The 20,717-nt window shown below is 51.9% G+C and overlaps 3 protein-coding genes across 21 annotated transcripts; 1 reads left to right on the top strand and 2 right to left on the bottom strand.

The window, feature by feature from the left end:
- Positions 1-31: 31 nt before the first annotated feature.
- Ndrg2 (NDRG family member 2) lies at positions 32-7,351 on the bottom strand. Of its 3 annotated transcripts, XM_023567055.2 has the most exons (17): positions 7,169-7,351; positions 6,932-6,988; positions 6,179-6,259; positions 5,854-5,895; positions 5,448-5,553; positions 5,096-5,216; positions 4,858-4,920; positions 3,718-3,778; positions 3,418-3,504; positions 3,181-3,237; positions 2,906-3,009; positions 2,394-2,438; positions 1,978-2,029; positions 1,684-1,731; positions 1,412-1,447; positions 1,253-1,304; positions 32-1,037 (listed from the first exon to the last, which is right to left on the bottom strand). In XM_023567055.2, exons 1-17 carry the CDS (start codon positions 7,295-7,297, stop codon positions 871-873), a joined length of 1,308 nt encoding a protein of 435 aa, XP_023422823.1. In that variant the 5' UTR covers positions 7,298-7,351; the 3' UTR covers positions 32-870. The 3 variants fall into 3 exon arrangements, with proteins under 3 accessions (XP_023422823.1, XP_063093008.1, XP_013013042.1); XM_063236938.1 differs by lacking the exons at positions 5,854-5,895; positions 7,169-7,351 and having other exon boundaries at positions 6,932-6,982; XM_013157588.1 differs by lacking the exons at positions 5,854-5,895; positions 6,179-6,259; positions 6,932-6,988; positions 7,169-7,351 and having other exon boundaries at positions 5,096-5,199; positions 5,448-5,507.
- On the top strand, positions 6,259-19,734 carry Tppp2 (tubulin polymerization promoting protein family member 2). 17 transcript variants are annotated; one of them, XM_013157591.3, is made up of 7 exons: positions 8,142-8,267; positions 10,833-10,941; positions 11,289-11,446; positions 12,523-12,701; positions 12,921-13,074; positions 13,816-13,953; positions 17,980-18,289. In XM_013157591.3, exons 4-7 carry the CDS (start codon positions 12,529-12,531, stop codon positions 18,085-18,087), a joined length of 573 nt encoding a protein of 190 aa, XP_013013045.1. In that variant the 5' UTR covers positions 8,142-8,267; positions 10,833-10,941; positions 11,289-11,446; positions 12,523-12,528; the 3' UTR covers positions 18,088-18,289. The 17 variants fall into 17 exon arrangements, 9 of the variants coding, with proteins under 9 accessions (XP_013013043.1, XP_063093007.1, XP_063093005.1 ...); XM_013157590.3 differs by having other exon boundaries at positions 11,289-11,675; XM_013157589.3 differs by lacking the exons at positions 8,142-8,267; positions 10,833-10,941; positions 11,289-11,446 and adding an exon at positions 6,259-6,768.
- On the bottom strand, positions 14,937-17,976 carry Rnase13 (ribonuclease A family member 13 (inactive)). Its single transcript, XM_013157594.3, has 2 exons — positions 16,938-17,976; positions 14,937-16,700 (listed from the first exon to the last, which is right to left on the bottom strand). Exon 2 carries the CDS (start codon positions 16,690-16,692, stop codon positions 16,219-16,221), a length of 474 nt encoding a protein of 157 aa, XP_013013048.1. The 5' UTR covers positions 16,693-16,700; positions 16,938-17,976; the 3' UTR covers positions 14,937-16,218.
- Positions 19,735-20,717: the final 983 nt, after the last annotated feature.

Raw genomic sequence — 20,717 nt, 5'->3', positions numbered from 1 at the left:
CATGATGCAGGTATACTCAGACCAAGAATAATCATGTGCACAGATTCCTCTACAGTTTATTGTCACAGCAGAAGATGGGGGAGACAGGAAGCCACCTGCCACATGTAACCATGTGGTCAGACACCCAGGGTGATCCTTCCCACCCTACTGCCAAGCCCCAGGCAGACCGGGCCACGGTTGGCTCCCTCCCTCTCCCCACTCTAGACGCACTGACAGCTACCAGAGTTAGTGCAGCCAAATGGCCCCAGGCCTCTTCCCACTGCCCCTGCTCCAGTCCTTCCACCATACTCACTCACGGCCCACCAGTTCCCATTCCAACTTCTGTTTAACACACAGGATGTTTCTATTACATCCTGACAACCACTAACCCAAGACTCTCTCTCTCTTACACACACACACACACACACAGACACACATTCATTTAGGCCATTCCCTGGGGGCCTGAAGGGTTAATGAGAAGCCGCATCAGCTTTGGTGAAAGGAGCTCCAGCCCTAAGTCCCCGCCCTTACATGTGTGAGATGAGCGGGGCGAGTCTGCTGGAGGCACCATGACAACTACAACAGCCTCTTATCCCTCATCCACCAACACCTGGACCAGGGAGGGAGGGTACATGCCTTCTCCACAATGCCAAAACGGAAGAGGGGATAATTCAGGGGTCTGGGTCCCTAAGAGATATTAGGACATCTCTCCCAGGAGTAGGGAAATCACAGGTTAAAGGTCAAGGTTAGGGTAGCAATCAAAAGATCAAGGTCATCTCATGTGATCTGCCCTTTATCCTTGCTTCCTGTCACCCAAAGCCCTTATGCACCTCCAAGGTTAGTGCTGCAGGAGGTGAGGCCTGGGTCCCACATCAGAGCGACATGGGTCACTCAACAGGAGACCTCCATGGTGTGCCCTGGGGTCCCTGAAGGGAGAGTCCCAGACTCGCTGCCCTGAGACAGGGTGCGGGAGCGAGACCGGTTGCCATCCATGGATGCTGCACTTGTCAGAGAGGCTGTGCGAGACCTTGACAAGCGAGTCATGCAGGACGAGGCCACTGTGGAGACACAAGGGTGGCAAGCGGTCAGAGAGGAACGGGGCAGGGAGGCTGGCAACTCAAGAGTACAGTGCTTGAGTGAAACCACGACTGCAGGCCTGGGAGTCGATGAGCCTGATTCTGCAGTGGCAGTGAGTCTGGGGATTAACCTATAACGGTTCTGCCCCTCAGTGCACATGCTCTCCTGTCACGATCGCCTGGGTCCCCGTACTCACTGTAGCCCATGCCTTGCAGGAAGTACTTGAAGGCCTCAGTCAGCTTGCCTGGCTGCAGAGGTAAGACAAGAAGAGGGAGACAGGAAGGTGAGGTTAGAGGCCAAGCTAGAGCCCTTGACCCTGGAATGTGGTGTGGTGTGTGTCCCGCAAGGTACTTACCTGAGTCAGCTGAGGCTGACCTCCAGAGTCAGCCATCTGCTCGTCAGAAAGCCACCCAGAAAAAAATGACACACGTATAAATCATGTGATCCTTGCAAAGAGGCAGAAGAGGGCCACTCTTTCCTAGCCTCCAGCCCATTTGTTTTTTCTTTCTTCCCTTCATCCCACTTGCTTATGCAAAACTGGAAGGCTTGGAAGCTGAGTTTGGAGAGGATATATGGCTCTGGATAGGAGGCCAGGAGGCAGGCTGAGCAGGGGGTAGGGTTACTGACCTTCAGGAACGAGGTCTGGGTGGGGTCCAGTTTTGAGTTACACTCCACCTGGAGTAGGCAGAGGTTTGAATGAATGAGCTCACTCGCGCTGTGGCCATTCCTGGCCAAGGGACCCTGCCCCTAGTCTCTTTCTGCTTAGCCCCTACCCAGTTCCTCCTCACCAGAAATCAAATCTTTAATGTCCCAAAGTTGATTTCCCTCTACCAAACAGAGCTTGCCTCTTGGCAAGATATACTCCTGATCACCACCCTCGGACCCCAACCATCCCTCACCACCCCCAAATCTCCTACTGACCACTGCATCTTCATGGGGTGCTTGGTCTCCTACCACCAGCATCACAGGACACCTACAGCACGATGTCAGGAAGAAGGCCGTGAGACCTCCTACTGCTTCGCCCAGCCCTCCCAGCAGAGTATCTGGGGAAATGTCAGGCTCAGAGCTGGAACCAGGCTTCTTTTCCCTGGCTGGTCCCACCAAGAGGATTCAAGGGAGGAGTCCTTAAGGGAAAAGATTGGCTACAAAGGATGGGGTGCACAGTGCCAGGACTGACCAAGACACTCCTTCACAATGAAGGCGAACTCATGGCACGTGGGCCACAGCTGGCTGTTTTGTTATCACTGAAAGCTCTAAAGGTTCGCCATCACTGTTCTAAGGGATATAAGTCCCTCAAGCAGAACCAGGAAAGACACAAAGCATTATCTAAGTCTTACTTGAGGGTGACGTCACCACCTCGCTCTAAATTCAGGTCTCGGCGGCTAGAGAGGAGTTCAAAAAGGAAGAATTTTAGTAAGGAATACTACCTATCCAGATATAAGATCCTCCCCCACCCCATCCCTCTGCCAGGAAACTATCTGCCTTCTTTATGGTCAAATGCTAGTGATTAAAAGTGGAAACCAACGGAGAATACAGCAGGCAGAATCCAAGCACACACACTACTGCCACTGTGCCCTGCACCCCTGGTCAGAGGGTAGTGAAGGCCAGAAAAGGCACCAAAATAAGAGATCACCCTACTTCTGGGAACCCAAAAATCCATGAGATAAACAGAAAAGGGATGGTGTCTCACAATTCTCCCTGCTGAGTCTGTCCTAAAGCTGTTCACACGGCAAATCCCTGGTGCACACTATGTACTACAGAGACTCTCCGTCCTCTATGCCTCCCACCACCCCAGTTACCACCCGGACCTTTGACAATTCTCACACATGCTTCCACACAGCCCACCTACTTGTTATAGCTGTTCCAGTAGAGTTCAATGTTGTCCAGGTTGGGTGCATGCGTAATTATATTTCTGTATTTTTGTATCAACTCAGAATTTCCAGACAGCTCTTCCTAAAGAAGAAGAAGAGATAAATTAGGGTTGGGAAGAAAAGTTGACAATTACTGGATAAAAAGAGGCAAGCTTTCTTCCCTGCCCAGATCCTTTTCTAGCTAAGGAAGTCATCCCAAGCATTCAAGTACCTGCTGGTCCCTCTACTCCTCCCATTTTTCACAATCACCTACCTGGCTGAAAAGATGGCCAAGGATCATCTCCGGAATGGAAGAGGTAAGGCCTGTTAACTACAAGGAAAGGGCGGGAAAGCAGGTTCAGAACATTACAGGGAGAAGAGAACCAGACAAACTGACAGCTTCTCATTCCTGCCTCATCTCCTCTCTGAAGTTCAGAGTCCACTCAGTTATACTAGTAGAATCAAACCGGACCCACCCGAGGAAAGTTCCCAAACACAGGGCCCTCCAAACCTTGTGGGCTGCCCAATCCATCCAGCCCTTGGCATTGGGGTCAATGTTGATGAGAACAAGACCTTCGACTGTGTCCGGGTGGGTAAGCTGAGAGGCACAGAAGAAAAGAAATCAGAGAGAGGACGTGGCCTTATTCTCTCTCGGTGCACTCCACCCACCTTGGGGCCCCCCCAGGGTCTGCCTTCTCATCCTCATCTCCTCTCCTTTAATCACCCACCCCACTGAAATATAGTAATGAGCAACAGTCTCCTAATCAGCCAGGACCCTCCTTTACCCCGTTCAGAAATTTCTATCACTTACAGCAAATCGCGACAGGACATAGGCTCCAGCTCCAACACCAACGCCAATGACTGAAGAGAAACTATAAAAAGGAAACGGATGTCTTGTATTAGTATTTAACACCTGTCACAGCCCAGTTTCTTCAAAGGTCTCACCCTCCTTCCCCAGCCCACAGGCACAAAGGACAGCAATGGACCTTCCTTATGTAAATAGACAAGTACCAAGGCGCTAAAGGTAGGCACCAGTAGTCAGTGGAGTCAGTGGAGATCTCTGACATCCATCCCAGCTTCCTCTTGGCGAGCTCCTACCTTAACCTACCAACCAGACACTCTTTGCCTACACACATAGCTCTTTGTCCACCCTCACCTGTCAGCTGCTAGTTTAACCTGTTCTGCTTCCTGGTTCCTCTAGAGGAATGGGAAGAGTAGAACTTAATGCAAGATATGAACACAAACACAACTTTAGCAAACAGAGAGAATGGGGAAACAGAGGCAAGGAACTGAATCAGAGCTGCTGAGAGCCAGAAAACACCAGGCCACACCCAGGGCCCTGCAGTCAGTACCTTCCCCTGTGACTTTCTCTTCCTTCTCCCACTCTCTGACACACACAACCCCTAGTTCACCAGGTGTGTGCCTGGAGGTGGGGGAGTAGGCAGGAAAGAGACAAGTCCATCTGGTTCCAGGGAGCAGCTCACCGCCACCTGTTCCTGTCTAGCTTCAAGATCTGAGGATCCGGTCCTCAGCCTGCAGCAGGGCCTAGCACAGACCTCTTCTTCCTTCTCTTAATCTATTACAGCTATACTACTGATTCTAATCAGTTTTCCAAACCCGCCACCCTCTATTTCAACATGTAAGGTGAAACCACAGAAGAGAAAGGAAGTATCAAGGACAAGCCAGCCATGGTGCATGCCTGGGATCCCAACTTTTGGGAGGGGAAGGCAGAAGAACCTCTTCAAGTTCAAGGCCAGCCTGAACTGCATAGTGAGACCCTGTCTCAAGAAGAAAGGAGAATAGAAAAGGAAAGGAGAGAAAAAAGAAAAGAAGAAAATGTCAAGGACAGAGATTGGAACTAGCCCAGGAACCATGCTGGACACAGAGCTGTTAAGCGGTTCCTGTCCTGAAAAGAAAACTCTTAACTTGGAAGGGTCCGCAGGCCTCTCACTTTAAGTACTGCAGGATGCAGGGGATCATGTCTGCAAGCTGGTCCAGAGACGGGTACTGGTACCTAGGAAGACAGCAACGTTAGGACACAAGCTGTGCCCGCACCCTGCACCTCCGGGTGCGCTCCATTCCCTCTCCCGGATGCACTGCTGCTTTCTCTTTTCTCCTCCCTGGTCCCCTCTTCCCGGCATGTGCGCTGGGCCTCCAGGTCTGGTGAAGAGTAAAGAGCTAATTCTCACCCCACAGGGAACACAGGGGCCCCTTCTTCCATTCCAGGGGCATCCACATGAACCCGCACGAAGTTCTGAATGATTTCCTGCATGTCCCCGAATTGAAACAGCGGCTGGAAGCAAGATTTATCTAAAGAGAACCCACATCACACCAACAACAGAATCAGACAGGCAAAAGTATCCCCATGTCTGGACCCAGCCTCTAGCTTTGATGCCAGGAAGTTTAGGAGAGAACTGCTTTACAAGCCACTGGGCATCTAATCGCCTGCCCAGCTGACCATCCCCTGGCTCTGGGCTTTACCCTTCCCCTCCCAGCCTCTTCCCAGAAAGGAGGTGGGGGAGGGAAAATGAAGGTCCTTACAGTTGAGTCCCACATCATGGTAGGTGAGTATCGCTGGGCGTTTGGGTTTGGGGGTGCCATACACTGTAAAGGTGACAGAGCCGTAAGGCGTCTCCACAGAGTGAGTCTGTAGGAAACAGGGCACCGTCAGGGAAAAGGCTAAAGGTCTACACAAATCAGAGGGTGGGGCAAACAGGAGAATTAAAAGGAAAAAGGAAAAAAAATAGGATCACAGCAAGAATTTTAAAACATGACTGAAGGAGATGGGTAGAAAACAATGAAAGACTGGAGAATATCACAGAACTCTGGGAAGGGGAGAACGGGGAGGTGGAGAAAAGTCAGACAACACAGGGCCAAGTAGAGCACTCTCAATACAAGGAGAAGAAAGAGCCCTTCCTCCCACCCTGGGACTGCCCCCCACCATTACCTGTCCCTGGTCCAGAAGGATTCGGGCAGCTAACTCAGCCTCCTAGAGAGACAGACAGACAAGCAGACACACACACATACACAACCACAAAGTCACAGATGGAAAGAAAGACAAAGAAAGGAAGGCAGACAGAGACCACAGACAGAAGCAAATCGACACAGAGACAGGAGAGGATAAAGGTTAGTGTAGTGACAAGACAAGGTGTCATATGGGACAAGAGATGGTAGACGTGGAGGAAGGGTCTGTGGGCTTGGGAAACCAGATGGCAAGGGAGATGTTCAGAAGTCTGGGATTCAGGCAGGGAAGCCAGAGGGTCTCCCCTAACCTTGGCTGCCTCTGGTGTCTGTCCTGGTAACAGCGGCTTCTCCTCTGTGATCTGCACCTCCTGTAATTCTGCCATGGTGGCCTGGCAGGATAAGGAAATGAGATGCATGCTTGCCTCACACCTATTCGAGCCCCAGTTTCCCCTCTCAGCCCCCTGCAATGCAGGTACAGAAGGGTCCAGGACTTGGACTGCACACAGAGGGCATTTCCTGTCCCAGTTCCATTTTAAAGGAGGAGGAAGGGGGGGGGGTCTAGCAAGACAAATGAGGACACCAGTTCTCCCCCAAGTCATCCGTCAACACACACCCCTCTGAACCTCCTCTTCCCCCTATCCTGGACAGAAACACAGTTCCAGAGTGAAGCAGCAGTGTGGCTCCTGTTTCCCAGGCTATATTTAGGGGATACCCCACACTCCCAGTTAGGCAGCAGGCTCAGTGACTGGGTACTCAAAGGAACCAAGGAACAGGGTAGTGAGAGTTCACAACTGACTGTGATCTTCAACTAAATCCTCAAGGTCGTGGCTCAAAGAGAAAAGGCCTAAAATTGCCCCAAGCAATGACCAACGTGGTAGGGACACAACAACAGAGGAACGTAAGTATCTAAATCCAGCCAAGGCCTGCATTCTCCCATGACTCCTGACTTTCCCTCCCAACTGCAAATAACACTGAAGGTGCTGAGGGGTCCACAGGGGAGCTGAGTACCAGAGGAGACCTGCACAGGTGGCAGGCTGCAGCCTGGGGGTGGGGCCACTTACTGGGCTCCTATTGGCTGGATACAGAGGGGTTGGGGTCAGGGTTCCCCTCCTGAAACTCTGGAAAAAACACAGTAAAGAGGTGAATGACATAGGGCATCGGAATGACACAGGAGACAGATCACGGGTCTTTTACGGACAGAAAGCCTCTGCCAAGACCCAGACTCCCAGTGTTACCAGCCCTCCCCAGGTCATTAACCCTCCCCATCTCTACCCCTAGGTCCAGAGAACAATCAATACCAGCTGGACAGGCACTTGGGGCCACACCGAGCAAAGTGGGGAAGGGGGGTGGCGAGAAGACAGTGCTGATGTGGAGGAACAGTGTGTGTGAAAGCTCTGGGTTCTAGCCCTGCCTGCCACTAACAGCATGACCTTGGCTCTGTCGGTTAACGATTTAATTTCCTTTCCGCAAAGTAAAAAGAGGGGGAGGGGCTGGGAGACCCTGAGAGTGCTGACAGCGCCCCACGGAGATGAGGGTAGAGAGCAGGCCTGCTTCCCTCCACCATTTCAAAACAAACTAGGTGAGCCTCGCGCCTCCTCGGGAGGCGGAGGCGGTCCCACAGTCTGCCAGCCTCCCCGACGGCCCGCGAGACCGCGCGCCAGCTGGGAAGGGGTGGCAGGACTCGGAGGCTGCCGGGCCCGGCACCCGGACCTGTCCTGTGAGTGCCCTGCGCCGCCAACCCAACGGGGACCGACCCCGCGCGCGACGGGCGCGCGAAGCCCCGCACCGGGCCGCAATCACGCCCCCACACACGCCCTGAACGGCAGAGCCTCCGCCTCGTGCGCAGCAGCCGAGCGCCCCCTCCCCTGCAGCCCCTTCCCAGCCGCGGCCTCCGAGCGGCGGGGCCACTCCGCCCGCCCGCCCCGCCGGCGCCCCGCAGCCCGCGGCCGCTCCGCCCCTCCCCCTACCTGCCGCCGTGGCCGCCGCCACCTTCACTTGTCTTTGACTGGGGCCCGCCCCGGCTGGGGCTCCCCGCAGACCCGCCCCGCCCCGCCCAGGCCGCTCAGCCCGCCCACGGACTCCCCTCCCAGCAGGCCCACCCCGGACCCCAAAACACGCCCCGCTCGCCCCGCCCGGCCTGTGCGCTCCGGGAGGGGGTGCGCGGGGGGCTCTGGGCTGCACGGACAGCTGGGTGCTTCCAGCTCTGCTTGCGCTCCCCGCAAGCTGCCCCAGCGGGGAAGCAGGGGCTGTGCGTGGGGACCCCTGGACCATGCCAGGGATCCCCACGCTCTCCCACAACACCGCCTCTTCCCACGACCTAGATCGGGCTGTCGCGCTCTGGCCCCTTCCTTCGTCCCCAACCTCAGTGGTGGGGACGGCAGCGGGGAGACGCCCAAGGTACTGACACCCCACGATTCGACTCCGCCAGTCCGGAAACAAGGAGGGGCAAACTCGGCGCCGAGGACGCTGGGGTCTGGCCAGTCAGCCCCGAGTGGGCTTGGGGGAGTCGGCTCCCAGGCGTCCAGGTCCCGGTACCTCCTCTCCGCAGCGTCCCGATGCCTGCTTTCCGCCTGCTCCCGGAGAAGTTGGACAACAAACAGGGGGGGCGGGGAACGCGGGGGGCCGCTATAAATAGAGGGCCATCGCAGGCCGGGGAAGGGGGAGGATGGCCCACAGGGACTCCCGGGTCAGGGCCCCACCCGGGAGGGTGCGGGGGAGGGGCCGGGGACCCCCCCCAAGGGTTATGACTCGGATAAACAGGCGCGGGGGCGGGGTTAACCCTGCGTGGGTAGAGTAGGGGTTTAGGGAGGACGCTGTGTCCCCGGGCTGGGACCCAAGAGACCCTGTGGCTTCGGCACTCAGACCGGCCCAGAAAAGGAGGGCGAGACCGGCTCAGACTGGCTAGGTTGCCTTGCCCTGGCGACGGTGACTCTCCTGGTGCCTAGATGGATTTGCCGTCCTGGACTGCCTCACTGCCACACTGTGGCACCCACGCGATGTGCCCTGTGCCCCTCAGGGGAAGGGTTCGCGGAATGGGATCCTCGATGTTAAAGCTAAGCGAGTTAAAAGTCTTCTTAAGCGAAAGGAAATCAGATCGAATTTCCTCCTACCTGCCCCCCTTTGAACTCCCCACCCCTCCGGGGATCATCCCCACCCCATCCCCCCTTCAGCCTGGATCCTGAGTTACCATTTCGGGGGCTGGGCACCAGGCCAGTTGGGAACAATGACCAATGGAACTGAGCTGCCAACTGCAACACCAGCACAGATGGCTCCCCGAAGACCCCCAAATTGCCCTCCCTATTCCTGCCTGGGAACCACCCTCCCACCACCACCCACACTCCCCCCCACCAAGGAACATCAATGCCCCTTTCATCCCCACTTGGCAGGTCTATTGGAAAGGAGAGGAGGCCAAAAGGGAGGAGGGGACCCAGAGTAGAACTGTGTAGGCTCAAACCCAACCTTCAACAACCCTAAATCTGGGAGTGGGGGAGTTCTGTATCCCCCCAATCTGGGGTACCCGGTTCCCTCTGTCCCCTTCAACTCCCTCCCTTCATAATTATTTCCAAGAAACTGGTGCAGAAGCAGCAGTTTAGCACTCTCCTAGACAAGGAAAAGGCTGATGGAATTAGGATTCTGGCTACAGGTGCCTAACAGGAGAGGCTAGCAGCCCTGGAAGAACTTGGGGAAGAAGCAACCCAGACAGGACTTTCACCTGCATGCTGCTTTGATGTGTCTAAAGTAGTCTTACTTGGAGTGGGGGAGGGAAAGACCTGAAGGTTCCAGAGTCTAAATTGGTCTCTGGGCTAGGATGACTCAGGGGGAACCTGATAAGGGGCCTACGGGGGGGGGGGGGGTTGGGGAGGGCAGGAGGTAGGAAATTTCCACTGAAATCTATTTGCTTCCTAGGCCTAGGTCTAGGAGTCCCCCCACCCCCAACCTGCCAGGAAGACCAAAGTTAAGCCTGGCTGTGCCTTAGAGGATTCTTTTCTATTGGGTAGCTGAGCCAGGCCTGGTTGTTAAGTGTCCCAAAAAGGAGCATGAGTCCTCACCACCTTCACATTCACACACACACACACACACACACACACACACACACACACACTTTCTCTGAGCCAGAAGCGTTTCTTTTTCCTTGTTTTGTTGTTGTTGTTGTTTTTGATTGAACTGACAACTTCCAGCTTGCCGCTGAGTAAGCATTTCAAACCATACCTTCAACTACACAGCAGTTTAAGCACTGTGTGGAGGCATGTGAAGAAGTGTGAATTCTGTCACACCCTCTCTAGATTTTATGACCCAGTAGTCAAGGGAAGATACAAACACAGAAAAGGTTAGGGAAAGTTATATAAAGATCAGTTGTTTAGAGAAAATAAATCCTACAGCAGTAGGTTCCCACTCTTCTTAAGTGGAACATCAGAGTTCCACTTCCATGTGATGGTCTTCATATCCCAACAGAGAAAATACATAAATTCAATGATTTTAAAGAATTGTCTACAGTATTCTGATAATCACGATAGCTGTATATGTAGCAATGCCTGCATATGCAAGGTCCATTATCTACCGTGTCTTTCGTGTTCCTACAGACAGCGAGAGTCTCTCACAGTAATTCAGAAGCCCTCACCCCAAACGCTGGAGCGCGAGCGATTAAGAGCGATTGTCTTACTATAATTCTGAGAAGAAAAAGGCTTTTGTTTCTAAGAAAAATACCCAGAAAAAATATGCAAGGGTGCCCAGTTGAGTTGGAGAGAGGAGCATTCTACCCACGTGGAGAGCATGTGGGAAATTTTGGAGATAGTAATATGCAAGTTATTTGCATAATTAAAGTGTAGCACCACGCATGAGGCATTTCTTACGTGTTTTCCTCCAGTGGTGTATCCCATCCTGATTATATAGATGAGGAATCTGAAGCTTGCAGATATTTAGTGACTTGCCCACAACCGTCCACTACCTGGCTTCTCCACTCAGATGTGCTCTGCTCCAAAAGCTCTGCTCTCCACTCCCAGCCTCTCAAGTATGAAGTTATTGGACCATTATGGCTGCAACTGGAGAATAATACAGATGAGAAGAGGACGAGGTGTGGTGAAGTACCCTGGGCTTGTGTTGTACAGATCCTTGAATGATAGACAAAAAGATTTGGCAGTGAAAGTCCATAAGTGTTCCTGAGCAGGAATGAAGGGTAGGAAATAGCTTTGTGAACATTAATCTAATGAGAAGAGGATAATGGAGATGGTTAATGGAATGGGTGGAAGGTTAAACTTAGGAAAGAGCCACGTCTGATATTTTCACAACAGACTTGACTAAGGGCAGAAGTAATGGAGAAAGAAAAGAATGGGCTTTTAAAACGTACAAAGTTATAGAACCTGGTGAGTAGATAAGGTGGAGAGGGAAGTCACCAAACCAGTTGTTCTGTTTCTGTTCCAGCATCTCTATCTCACCAGGAGGGGGCGGAAAAAAACCAAGGAGAGAAGCCCAGGAGGAACGTTTCTGACCTGCACAGAAACTTCTCTGGAGAATTTTAGAGTCTGAGACACCTCACGCCAACCAGTCAACCGTTTCACACTGACTAGCAGGAATCTCTGGTGTTCAAACCCGTTCTTTTCCTATTGGGCCCTGTTGAAGCTGATCTGCCCAAGCCAGTGAGATCCTCCATGCTGGTGACTAAATCTGAGCCTGGAGACTTGGCAGAGTGGCCATAGATGGAAGCCAGTCTGGTCCCACTTTTCCATCTGCCATGGTCTGAATGTTTGCACCCTGCACCTGCAAGTTCACATCTTAAAACCCTAACTCTCAAAGGGAAGATATTAGGAGGTAGGGTCTTCGAGGAGTCAGGAGTAAATTTCCTGAGAGCCCAAAGGAGCTCTTTTACCCCTTTGTCCAGAGGCAAAAGTTAGAATTCAAGACCATCAGAATGCATCACCTATGAAACAGCAACACACTATCAGGCCAAATTTATTGACACCTTGGTCATAAAACTCTCAGCTTCAAGAACCATAAGAAATAAATTTCTGGTTTTTGTAAGCCATCTAATTTTAAGGTATTTTGCTATATCTACCTAAAAACAGTGACACCTCTCCTGGGCTTTCTTAGCTTTCGTTATGGGGCAGAGTATAACACAGATTGACCAGGACTCACAGGACTGGTAAATTGGATGCAAATGAGGCAGTTTATGCAGAGGCCAGAAGGTTGTCGAATTGCTCAGCACAATGTGTGAGGTAGACCAGAAGCACTCCCTTGAAGATAAAGGTATAGCTGGAGCCAGACATGATGTCACAAACACTGCTGAGGTCCAAGGAGCTTTCCTCCCTGCCCCCTTTCAGCCTCCTCAGTGCCACAGTCTCCCCAACCAGCTGGCTGCTGCACACCCTTATACACACAGGCAGGACAGGGTCAGACACCATCCAGGCACTCCTAGGTAACTGAAATGGTGGGGAAATGGGAGTTTTTCAGTGTGTGAGCTCCACACTAGGATTCCTGGTGCTGGAAAGGGATTCCACACCGCAGCCCTGGCAGATGGAATGGAATGATGGAAAGAAGGGAGAGAACAACACGGAAGAAGGGAATTGTCTCTGTCTCTGGCTTTGTCCTCACCCACCCTCGTCGGCCCTCCACCTCCCCTCCCCTCTTCCCTCACTCTCAGGCTCTCCCCCGCTTCCAGGTGACCATGGCATCAGAAGCAGAGAAAACATTCCATCGATTTGCAGCCTTTGGGGACACGGCAAGCACTGGTGCGGAGATAAACAACAAGAACTTCGCCAAGCTATGTAAAGACTGTAACATCATGGACGGCAAGCTGGTCACCTCGAATTCCGTGGACATCGTGTTTAGCAAAGTGAAGTAAGGCATGTGACGAGGGGCCAGGCCAGCAGAGGCTCCTCTGTAGAGCACCTGCAGTGGGTCTTCCAAACACCTATGGGTGCCTGGCTTGTGCTGCTCTCTGTCCAGGAGACTCTCGAGGATAGGGCAGACAAGGCCAAGTCCTTGGAGGAAGGGGAAGGTGCGACCTCACGACACAGTGAATTCATGATTCAAACTCCTGTATTTCTAAACAACCAGGGACAAGAATGCCCGAACCATCACATTTCAGCAGTTCCAGGAAGCAATGAAGGAACTGGGCCAGATGCGGTTCAAGGGGAAGAACCCAGACGAAGCCCTGCAGGAGATTTTTAAACTCATGGAAGGCAAGGAACCAGCCACCACTGGTGTCACTGTGAGTACAGTTTTCACCCCACCCTTGACCCTACTTCTCCGAGTCCCTGCTGCTCCATTTCCCCTCCTCTTCCAATGTTGCAAACCCCAGCAGCACTGTCGCTGAGAGAGGTGGGGCAGAAGGCCTGTGGTGCGCCTTTGTAACAGAACACAAGTTAGAGACCACATGGTCCTACAGAAGGGAGGAAATTGTAACCCAGAGAGGGCAGTCACTTGCCCAAGGTGCTCAGCAGTTTGAGGAGGGTGCGCCAAGCTGGACCCCTGGCTATTTTAATAGGCTATTTTAATAGGATTGAAACGTGGCTGTCTGAGCCAAGTATCTAGGGCTTGGTGAGTTTGGGGTGACATCAACTTAGAAGACTTGGTACTAATCCTCACTCCTCTTCCGCTCTTCTCTGAGTTTAATCTAAGACCCCCGCCCCTCACCCACCCTGTTTCATCGGCCCCTTCTGTAAAAAGGTCTTTCTGCCCTGCACATTGGGTGGGGGTCATAAATTCTCCAGCAGCAGCATAGACATGCGCCCTCCCTCCTTACAGAGCGCGCACATTCCCACGCAGGATTCCGGATTCCTCATGAGAGGATGGCTCTGGCCAGAGCGCTGCCCCCTGCAGCGTCCAACCCCAGGGAGGCAGCACAGGATGAGGCAGGGCAAGCTCTGGGCTCCTGTTCTGGGGGCCTAAGGCCGCCTTCGGGGAAGATTAGAAGGGTGAAGAGGGCTTGAGCCCATTCTCTGGCTTGCAGAAACCAACGACAGTAGGCGCAGTAGACCGGTTGACAGACACCAGTAAGTACACAGGCAGCCACAAGGAGCGCTTTGACGAGAGCGGCAAAGGCAAGGGCCTGGCAGGACGGGAGGAGACGACTGAGAACACCGGCTATGTGAGTGGCTACAAGGGTGCTGGCACCTACGATAAGAAGATCAACAAGTAGGCGGGAATCACCTCTTAGCCTGCTAACATCCTGACCCTACCATGGGGAGACAATAAACATCCATGTGTGCAGCAGCCATTGCGCTTGGGCTGATGAGGAGGAGGGGGAGATCGGCTCTGTGGGGAGGGAGAGAAAGCCTGAAGAGTCAGTCATATACCTACTACCTCGCATTACCTCACACTTATCAGCCAAGTTAGCATTTCCCGAAGGACACACCCGAGGAATATATTTGGAGATAAGAGATGAACCAGATGTGGAGGTGAGCCAGGTTAGTGGTGCATGCCTGTAATCCCAGTAGTCAAGAGGCTGGGGCAGGAGGGTCCCCTTAAGTTTCACGTCGGCCTGGGATACATAGCGAGTTCAAGACTAACCTGAACTACATAGTGAGACTCTGTCTCAAAAAAAAAAGAGCAGGCACATCATTGGCATCCACTTCTCTTGCCGCCCAAAACAGAGTAGCAATTTCTTTTTTCCTTTTTCCTTTTTTTTTAAGAGTGAGGAGGAGAATCCATTTTCAGCCAGGAACTGAGTTTTACCCACCCCATCTCCAATATGTACCCCGTGAAACAGAAGACCTTTGTGACAGCTGACAGTAGCCCAGGGGCAGCCCCGGGAGGTGGCCAGAGATGGGTGGCCACCAGGACTTCCAGAACAAAAATAAGGAATTGAACTGGGCCTGGTGGTGCAGGAGGATCACTGCAAGTTTAAGGCCAGCCTGAGTTATGTAGTGAATCCTAGACCAGTTTGAACTATATAGCGAGAATCTGTCTTAGAACAAGCAGGGCTGGGGATACAGCTCAGCAGCACAGCTCCTGCCTGGCAGGCACAAGGTCTTGAGTTCACTTCCCAGTACCCACAAAAACCACCAAGGAGTTAGATCAGAACTGAAAACAAACAAATAAAAACAAGCAAACAAGGACTTAGGTCAGAGCTGAACTAATCAAATGTATTTTTAACTTTTTATTTTGAAATGATTACAGATTCACAAGCAGTTGTTAAAAATAGAAAGGCTCGCCCTTCCTCCAGTTGACTGTAATGGTTCTATGTCTGTTTTGTTTCATTTTGATTTTTGAGATAGAATGAGACAGGTTCTGGCTAAGTTGCTAAACTGCCCTGGAACTTTCTGCCTCAGTCTCCCAGAGTTCTGGGATTTTAGGCATGCACCACCATGCTTGGTGCAGTAACTATCTTAACTCAGATATGGTTTTCAAACTTTGTTTGAGTAGGGCCTGGGGAAAGAGCTGTGGTAGAGCACTTGTCCAGCCTGTGTGACTCCTTAGCTTTGCTCCCCAGCACCACCAAAACTTTTCGCATGACTGGAGCTTGGCCTGCCTCATACACTGCTTTGTCAATAGCAGACCTTGGAATTTGGACAATTTCAAGAGGAACTCCTGGAAGGAAGGGGATGCAGGAACCTTGGCAGGAACGGGAGACAGAAGATAGCTTGAAATTCCAGTTGACCAAAGTGGGGACTGAAGGAAGAGACTAGAAAAGAAAGCAGGGTGCCCGAGCAGTTGCAAGTGTGGGTAAAGACACAGCACCAGGCTCCATGGTGGGAGGCAGGAAAAGTGGCAGGTGACATGAAGAAGGGGTCAGTGGCTCTCAGAGAGAAGCAGGTTAGAAACTGAGGGGAAATGAGGTTCTCAGAGAGGCTCCTGTAGCTAGAAATGCTGCCTTGTGGGTCTCTGAGTGTGGGCAGTTGGGGGGGGAAGTGGGGAAGACGGAGACCAGAGCTTGGGGGTGGTGCTGGAGCTAGACGCCTGTTGCTATGGCGTGAGCTGGGGGCCTGGGCCTCCGTCCAGGAGTCAGGATCTGGCCCAGCGCAGGGACAGGCACTGCCAAGTGGACACAGCCAGCTTCTTGGGTGGGTTTTACTGTCCCTGGGAGAGGGACAGGGGGATGGTGGGAGAATAGGGGTGGTGAGGAGCTGGTAAACAAATTGGAAAGGACACAGAAGACAGTACAGCTCTCCACACTGATCAAAGCCCCCGCATTTTCCTACCTGCCTGTCTTCCCAGAGCCTATCTCTGGGCCCTGCTTATTGCAGGAATGAGAGTTTAAGAAATGGGAATGTGGGGCTGGGGATTTAGCTCAGCGGCATAAGCACCTGCCTTGCAAGCAGGCGGTCATGAGTTCGATCCCTGGTACTGATAAAAAGGAAAAAGACAAAAAAAGAAAAGCAGAAATGGGAATGAGATAGGGACAGTGTAGAAATTACATTCCCTGGTAGAGGCTGATGATACCTATTGGGTGACCTTTATACTTGCGGGAGCAAAGCAGATAGAGCCTTTGTCTGGATGTGTTGGTGTTGTAGAAGCAGCTGGTAGATGGCTGTTCAGGCGCCAGGGAGCAGATTGTGAGGGGAAAAGAGTCCTGAGTGAGTGTACAATATTGATTATAAACGTCACAGTAGTAGTCGGTAAAATTGCAGAATTTCCAGATGTCTTTCCAGGGGGAATGCAGCACATAATGGATCTTTGGGCAGAACCAATGCTGTCTTCTGCCCCTCACATAAGCCATAAATCCGTTACAGTAACCACGGAAACCATCTGCGTATGTAACCTTGGGGTAGTCGATGTGTAACTTGAGGAAGTCTTGCGCGGCGGGACTCAGCTTGAGGTCTGTGATCAGAGTTGGTCCTAGAACAAGCTGAAGAAGTAGGAGGCGCTGGGCCACAGCAGATGCCATTCCTCCTGCTGGCAGATTAAGGGGCTAGAATCAGGTGGGCTCTGGGGGCTGCATATCTTCCCAGTCTCCAGCATTTTTCTACCTTCCCCATGCACCTTCCTTAGCATCTAAGAGCTGGTTGGTCCCCAAGGGCTCATCCCTCAAATCCTCACATCAGACAGAGAAAGCCCTTGTCCAAAGCCACCTAGATTGATCAGCCACACAGCCACCCCATCTCCTGGTCCACTGTGGGGTCACAGTCTCACCCAGTCTGTGAGCTGCAGCACTGGCAGAGTAGGAAATCCAGCTGGTCCTTGCGTAAGAGACACTTCCCAGGTAACTAGCCTGCACCCTTTCTGCTAAAAACAAAGCAAAAAGCACACACAGAGAGAAAGGATAAAAGGAGCAGACTGGACTGAGGACTCTCAGATAGCTCTGAGAGCTCTGAAAGCCCTGAGCTGAAGATGGCTGGGTAGGGGCAGGCTGCTCTTTGCCAGAGGCAGAAGTTTCTCCGTGAAGAGGTGTCTGGGAGGAGGAAGTGTCCTCTGAATCTGAGCAGCCCCTGTGCTGAGGGGGTGGGATAGGTGGGAGGAATGAGACACTGCTGTCTGATCTCCTCCTCTCTGGTGTCTTTAGAACACTTAGTTCCAACTTCCTTGCCAAAAATCCCTAAGTCCTTTGGCTTTCTTTGATGTTTGCTCCGTCACATCAGCCCTGCTCCCATAGCAAGAAAAGCACTGTCAGTTTTCTGAGGAACCAAGTGTTCCTTATTCCCCGTCCTCAGAGAACAGAGGGTCCGTCACGGGAGCTCAGGAGGCCAGGTATGTGCACGGGGGCCTCCCACCAAAGTGTCGGGCTGAGGCTGGGTGTGGTGGTGCACACCTAGAATCCCTGGAGCCAGAGGCAGGAAGGTTGCTGAGAGTTCCAGGCCAGCCTGGGCTACATGTGAGTTCGAGGCCCGGCATAGCCAAACCCTGTCTCAAAAGCACCAAACCAAACCATCAAAAGTACCAGGCTGAGAATCAAGAACCTCCGGGTCTCTGTTAACAATCCTGCTCCTCTCACAACGACATCCCTCAGCTGTGACTCGGGCCCTGTCAGCACTCCTGGCAGGCTGTGCATGCTGACTCAAGCTCAGCAGTTAGTTCCAAGGCATAACCTAGACATGAGGAGACATGACCTCAAGCCGGAGCCCCACCCTGCAGACGCCCACTGTGAGCTGGTCTTGAGTAATTTGTCATGCTAGGGAGAGAACCAAGCTCCTGGTTCTCTTTATTCTCAACTACCAACTGTCTGCCCCTTTAACAGAGCCAAAGAACCAGCTCCCCAAGCTGCCAGCACTGGTCTTCAACTTCCATGAGCCTTGAAGTCCTGTCTCGTGTCATGGTGCTCTCCATATCTTGGGCTCCTTCTTAAGGGAGACTTTCAGCCTCCCCCAGCAGGACAAAGAGCCTAAAGGCAGAAAGAACACTGGATGCTCCAAGGGGCCGAAGGGAGGCACTCTGGAGTTCCCTTTATGACATCTCATCCACTGCACCCCTACACTGGCTTTTTCTGACAGCACAAGCTAGAGTCCAAAAATAAATCCATTTAAAAAAAAATCCACCCTCTTTACCAACTTCTCCTGTGCTGTCTGTCTGATTTATCCTAGCGTATCTCCCCAGCCCTCACGCATTCAGACGTGGAGTATTTGAAAGGTGTTTGGGTCATGAGATCACTGCACCCATCAGAGGATGTGTTTGTGGGGAGGGGGTGAGTGTGCTGTAAGGAGGTGGGACCCAATGGTGGGGATGACTTGGAAGCATCTATCCCCATCCTTGTCCCTCCCTTTTCTCTCTACTTTCTGGCTACTGTGAATAAGCAGCTTTCCTGCATCGTGCCCCTCTGCCATGCTGTTTCTGCCTCGGAGCCAGCTGACCATGGTCTGAATCCTCCCAAATCCTGAGAAAATTAATCTTTTCTCTTTTAAGTTGTGGGTGTTGAGTGGGCATCGTGGCCTAGTGATGAGAAAGTGGATGAAAACACTCAGTTACCTGTATAAGAAACTTGAGAGTGATCTAAGCGCCTCCATCCCTTTGACCCCCATACCAAGGGTCAGGACTCCATGGTGGGTAAGATCCAGGCTTTTGAGTAAAATGGGCCAGGAACTGAATCCTAGCTCAGTAGCATCCATGCCATCAAAGTTCACTAAGCCACCATAGGCTTCCTCTCAGGAAGACGGTGTTTCATGCATCATGGCAGGATCCATATTGGCTAAGGTGGGTACCAAGAGCTGTTAGCCTAGTGCCTGGTCTATGGCAAGTACTCAGTATGAGTGTGAATCCATCTGCCATGAAGCCCTGACAGTTTTCACTGAAATTTCTCCAGACTCATCCCTCCCATTCCTGCTCTGCTCAGGGACCCCTCTCTCCAGGAAAGCCCAAGACAAACATATCTTTCACACAAATACAGTCTCTGCTCTGGCACCCAGCACCCTTCCATGCCTTTGCTCCCACCATCCCCTCTACAGGAATGCTGCCACCATCCCCTCTCCCTCTTACTCCATCAGTCCTGCAGGTCCTATTTGAGAGGTCCATGCCTGGAATGACCTTCCCCGGGAACTATGCACACCCAAGCAAAGGAGGATAAAGCCAGTGCAATCAGGTGGCTCGTCTGTATCTTTCAGGATGTTCAACAATGCAGCACTTGTATGGAAGCCACGCAGCCCTGCGACTGAACCAGGCTGCTTCGGGTTTTTTGAGGATCTAACCACAAAACCTGTGTCCCCAGCCTGGAGTCATGTTACCTAACCCTGAAGGCTGCTGCTTCCCTGAGAAGAGAAGGTGGCCTTCTGTGCCTCCTGGTCTTGCTCTTTTTCATCGTCTGCCCACACGTGACCACTCCCCAACGGCTACCACTCACCTATGCCTGTGGGGTCACAGACCTGAAGGGCACAGGATAGGGGAAAGAGTTCAGGACTTAATACCCAATGACCCGCTGCCCTTCTGTTTCTCTTCTGTCAAATGGAATAGTAGCTTCCTTACCTCATGAAGCTGCGAGAATAAAATCAGACAACAAATGCGAGAGTGATTTTTAATCATTAAATGATCTATGAATGGACAATTAGCTGGACACAGGCTCCTAAATTCCATGCTAACTCACTCCTGACATTTGCAAAGCCTCACTTATTCTCTAAAGCAGCCCAGTGATGGCTCCTCCAACCCCAACTTCATCCCACTCTACCCGTCCAGAGAACTTTCTAACTTCTGACCTAGAATTCATCTCCATGAAGTTTTGACTATGTTGAGATAACTTTTTTTTTTTTTTTTTTGTCTTTTTCCTTTTTATCGGTACCAGGGATCGAACTCACGACTGCCTGCTTGCAAGGCAGGTGCTTATGCCGCTGAGCTAAATCCCCAGCCCCCTGTGATAACTTTAAAAATAGCCATATATTACCTGAAAGTCACTTGAAAAATGTGGGTTATATCAATAATTCAGTGGGAAAGTCATACATAAAAATACATGTTACAAAGTTGGGAGCACAGGTCCAGGAACGATGCTGGTTGCAGAGAGGTCCTGATGCATAGAACTGCTCCATCCATTCTGACAGCCTGCTCATGGTTTTGTATGCTCCCTAAGCTCAGGATTTGTGGACTTGCTCCATTACTTTACATGTCCAAGACTCACCCTGAAGATGAAGAACTAAGTTCTGGAGAGACGGTAGCTTGCCCAAGCCGTGTGTCAAATTCAGTGGTTCTCAACCGGGGATGATTGCTTAGCATCTGGAGAGTACTCGGTTTGTCATAACTGGGGTTGCTACTGGCACAAGGCCAGGCATAGTGCTAAAGTCCTGCATTGCACAAGGCAGCTCCCACAACAAAGAACTGTCTCGAGCAAGATGTAAATAATGCTGAGATTGAAAAGCCCTGGTCCAGTTAATGACAGTCAAACTTCCTTACAAGAGCAGACTGACTTGTATCTCAGATTTCTGTTTTTGTTGTGATACTGGGAATTCATGTGCAGGTCTCCAAAACCTAGGCAGGCACTGTGTCCCCATCTCTATTTAT

The sequence above is a fragment of the Cavia porcellus genome, unplaced genomic scaffold, assembly GCF_034190915.1.
Source record: "Cavia porcellus strain 051 isolate PalLab524CR breed Dunkin Hartley unplaced genomic scaffold, mCavPor4.1 scaffold_26, whole genome shotgun sequence".
In the NCBI taxonomy this organism is placed as follows: domain Eukaryota; kingdom Metazoa; phylum Chordata; class Mammalia; order Rodentia; family Caviidae; genus Cavia; species Cavia porcellus.
This window is presented reverse-complemented; position numbering and strand designations above follow the sequence as displayed.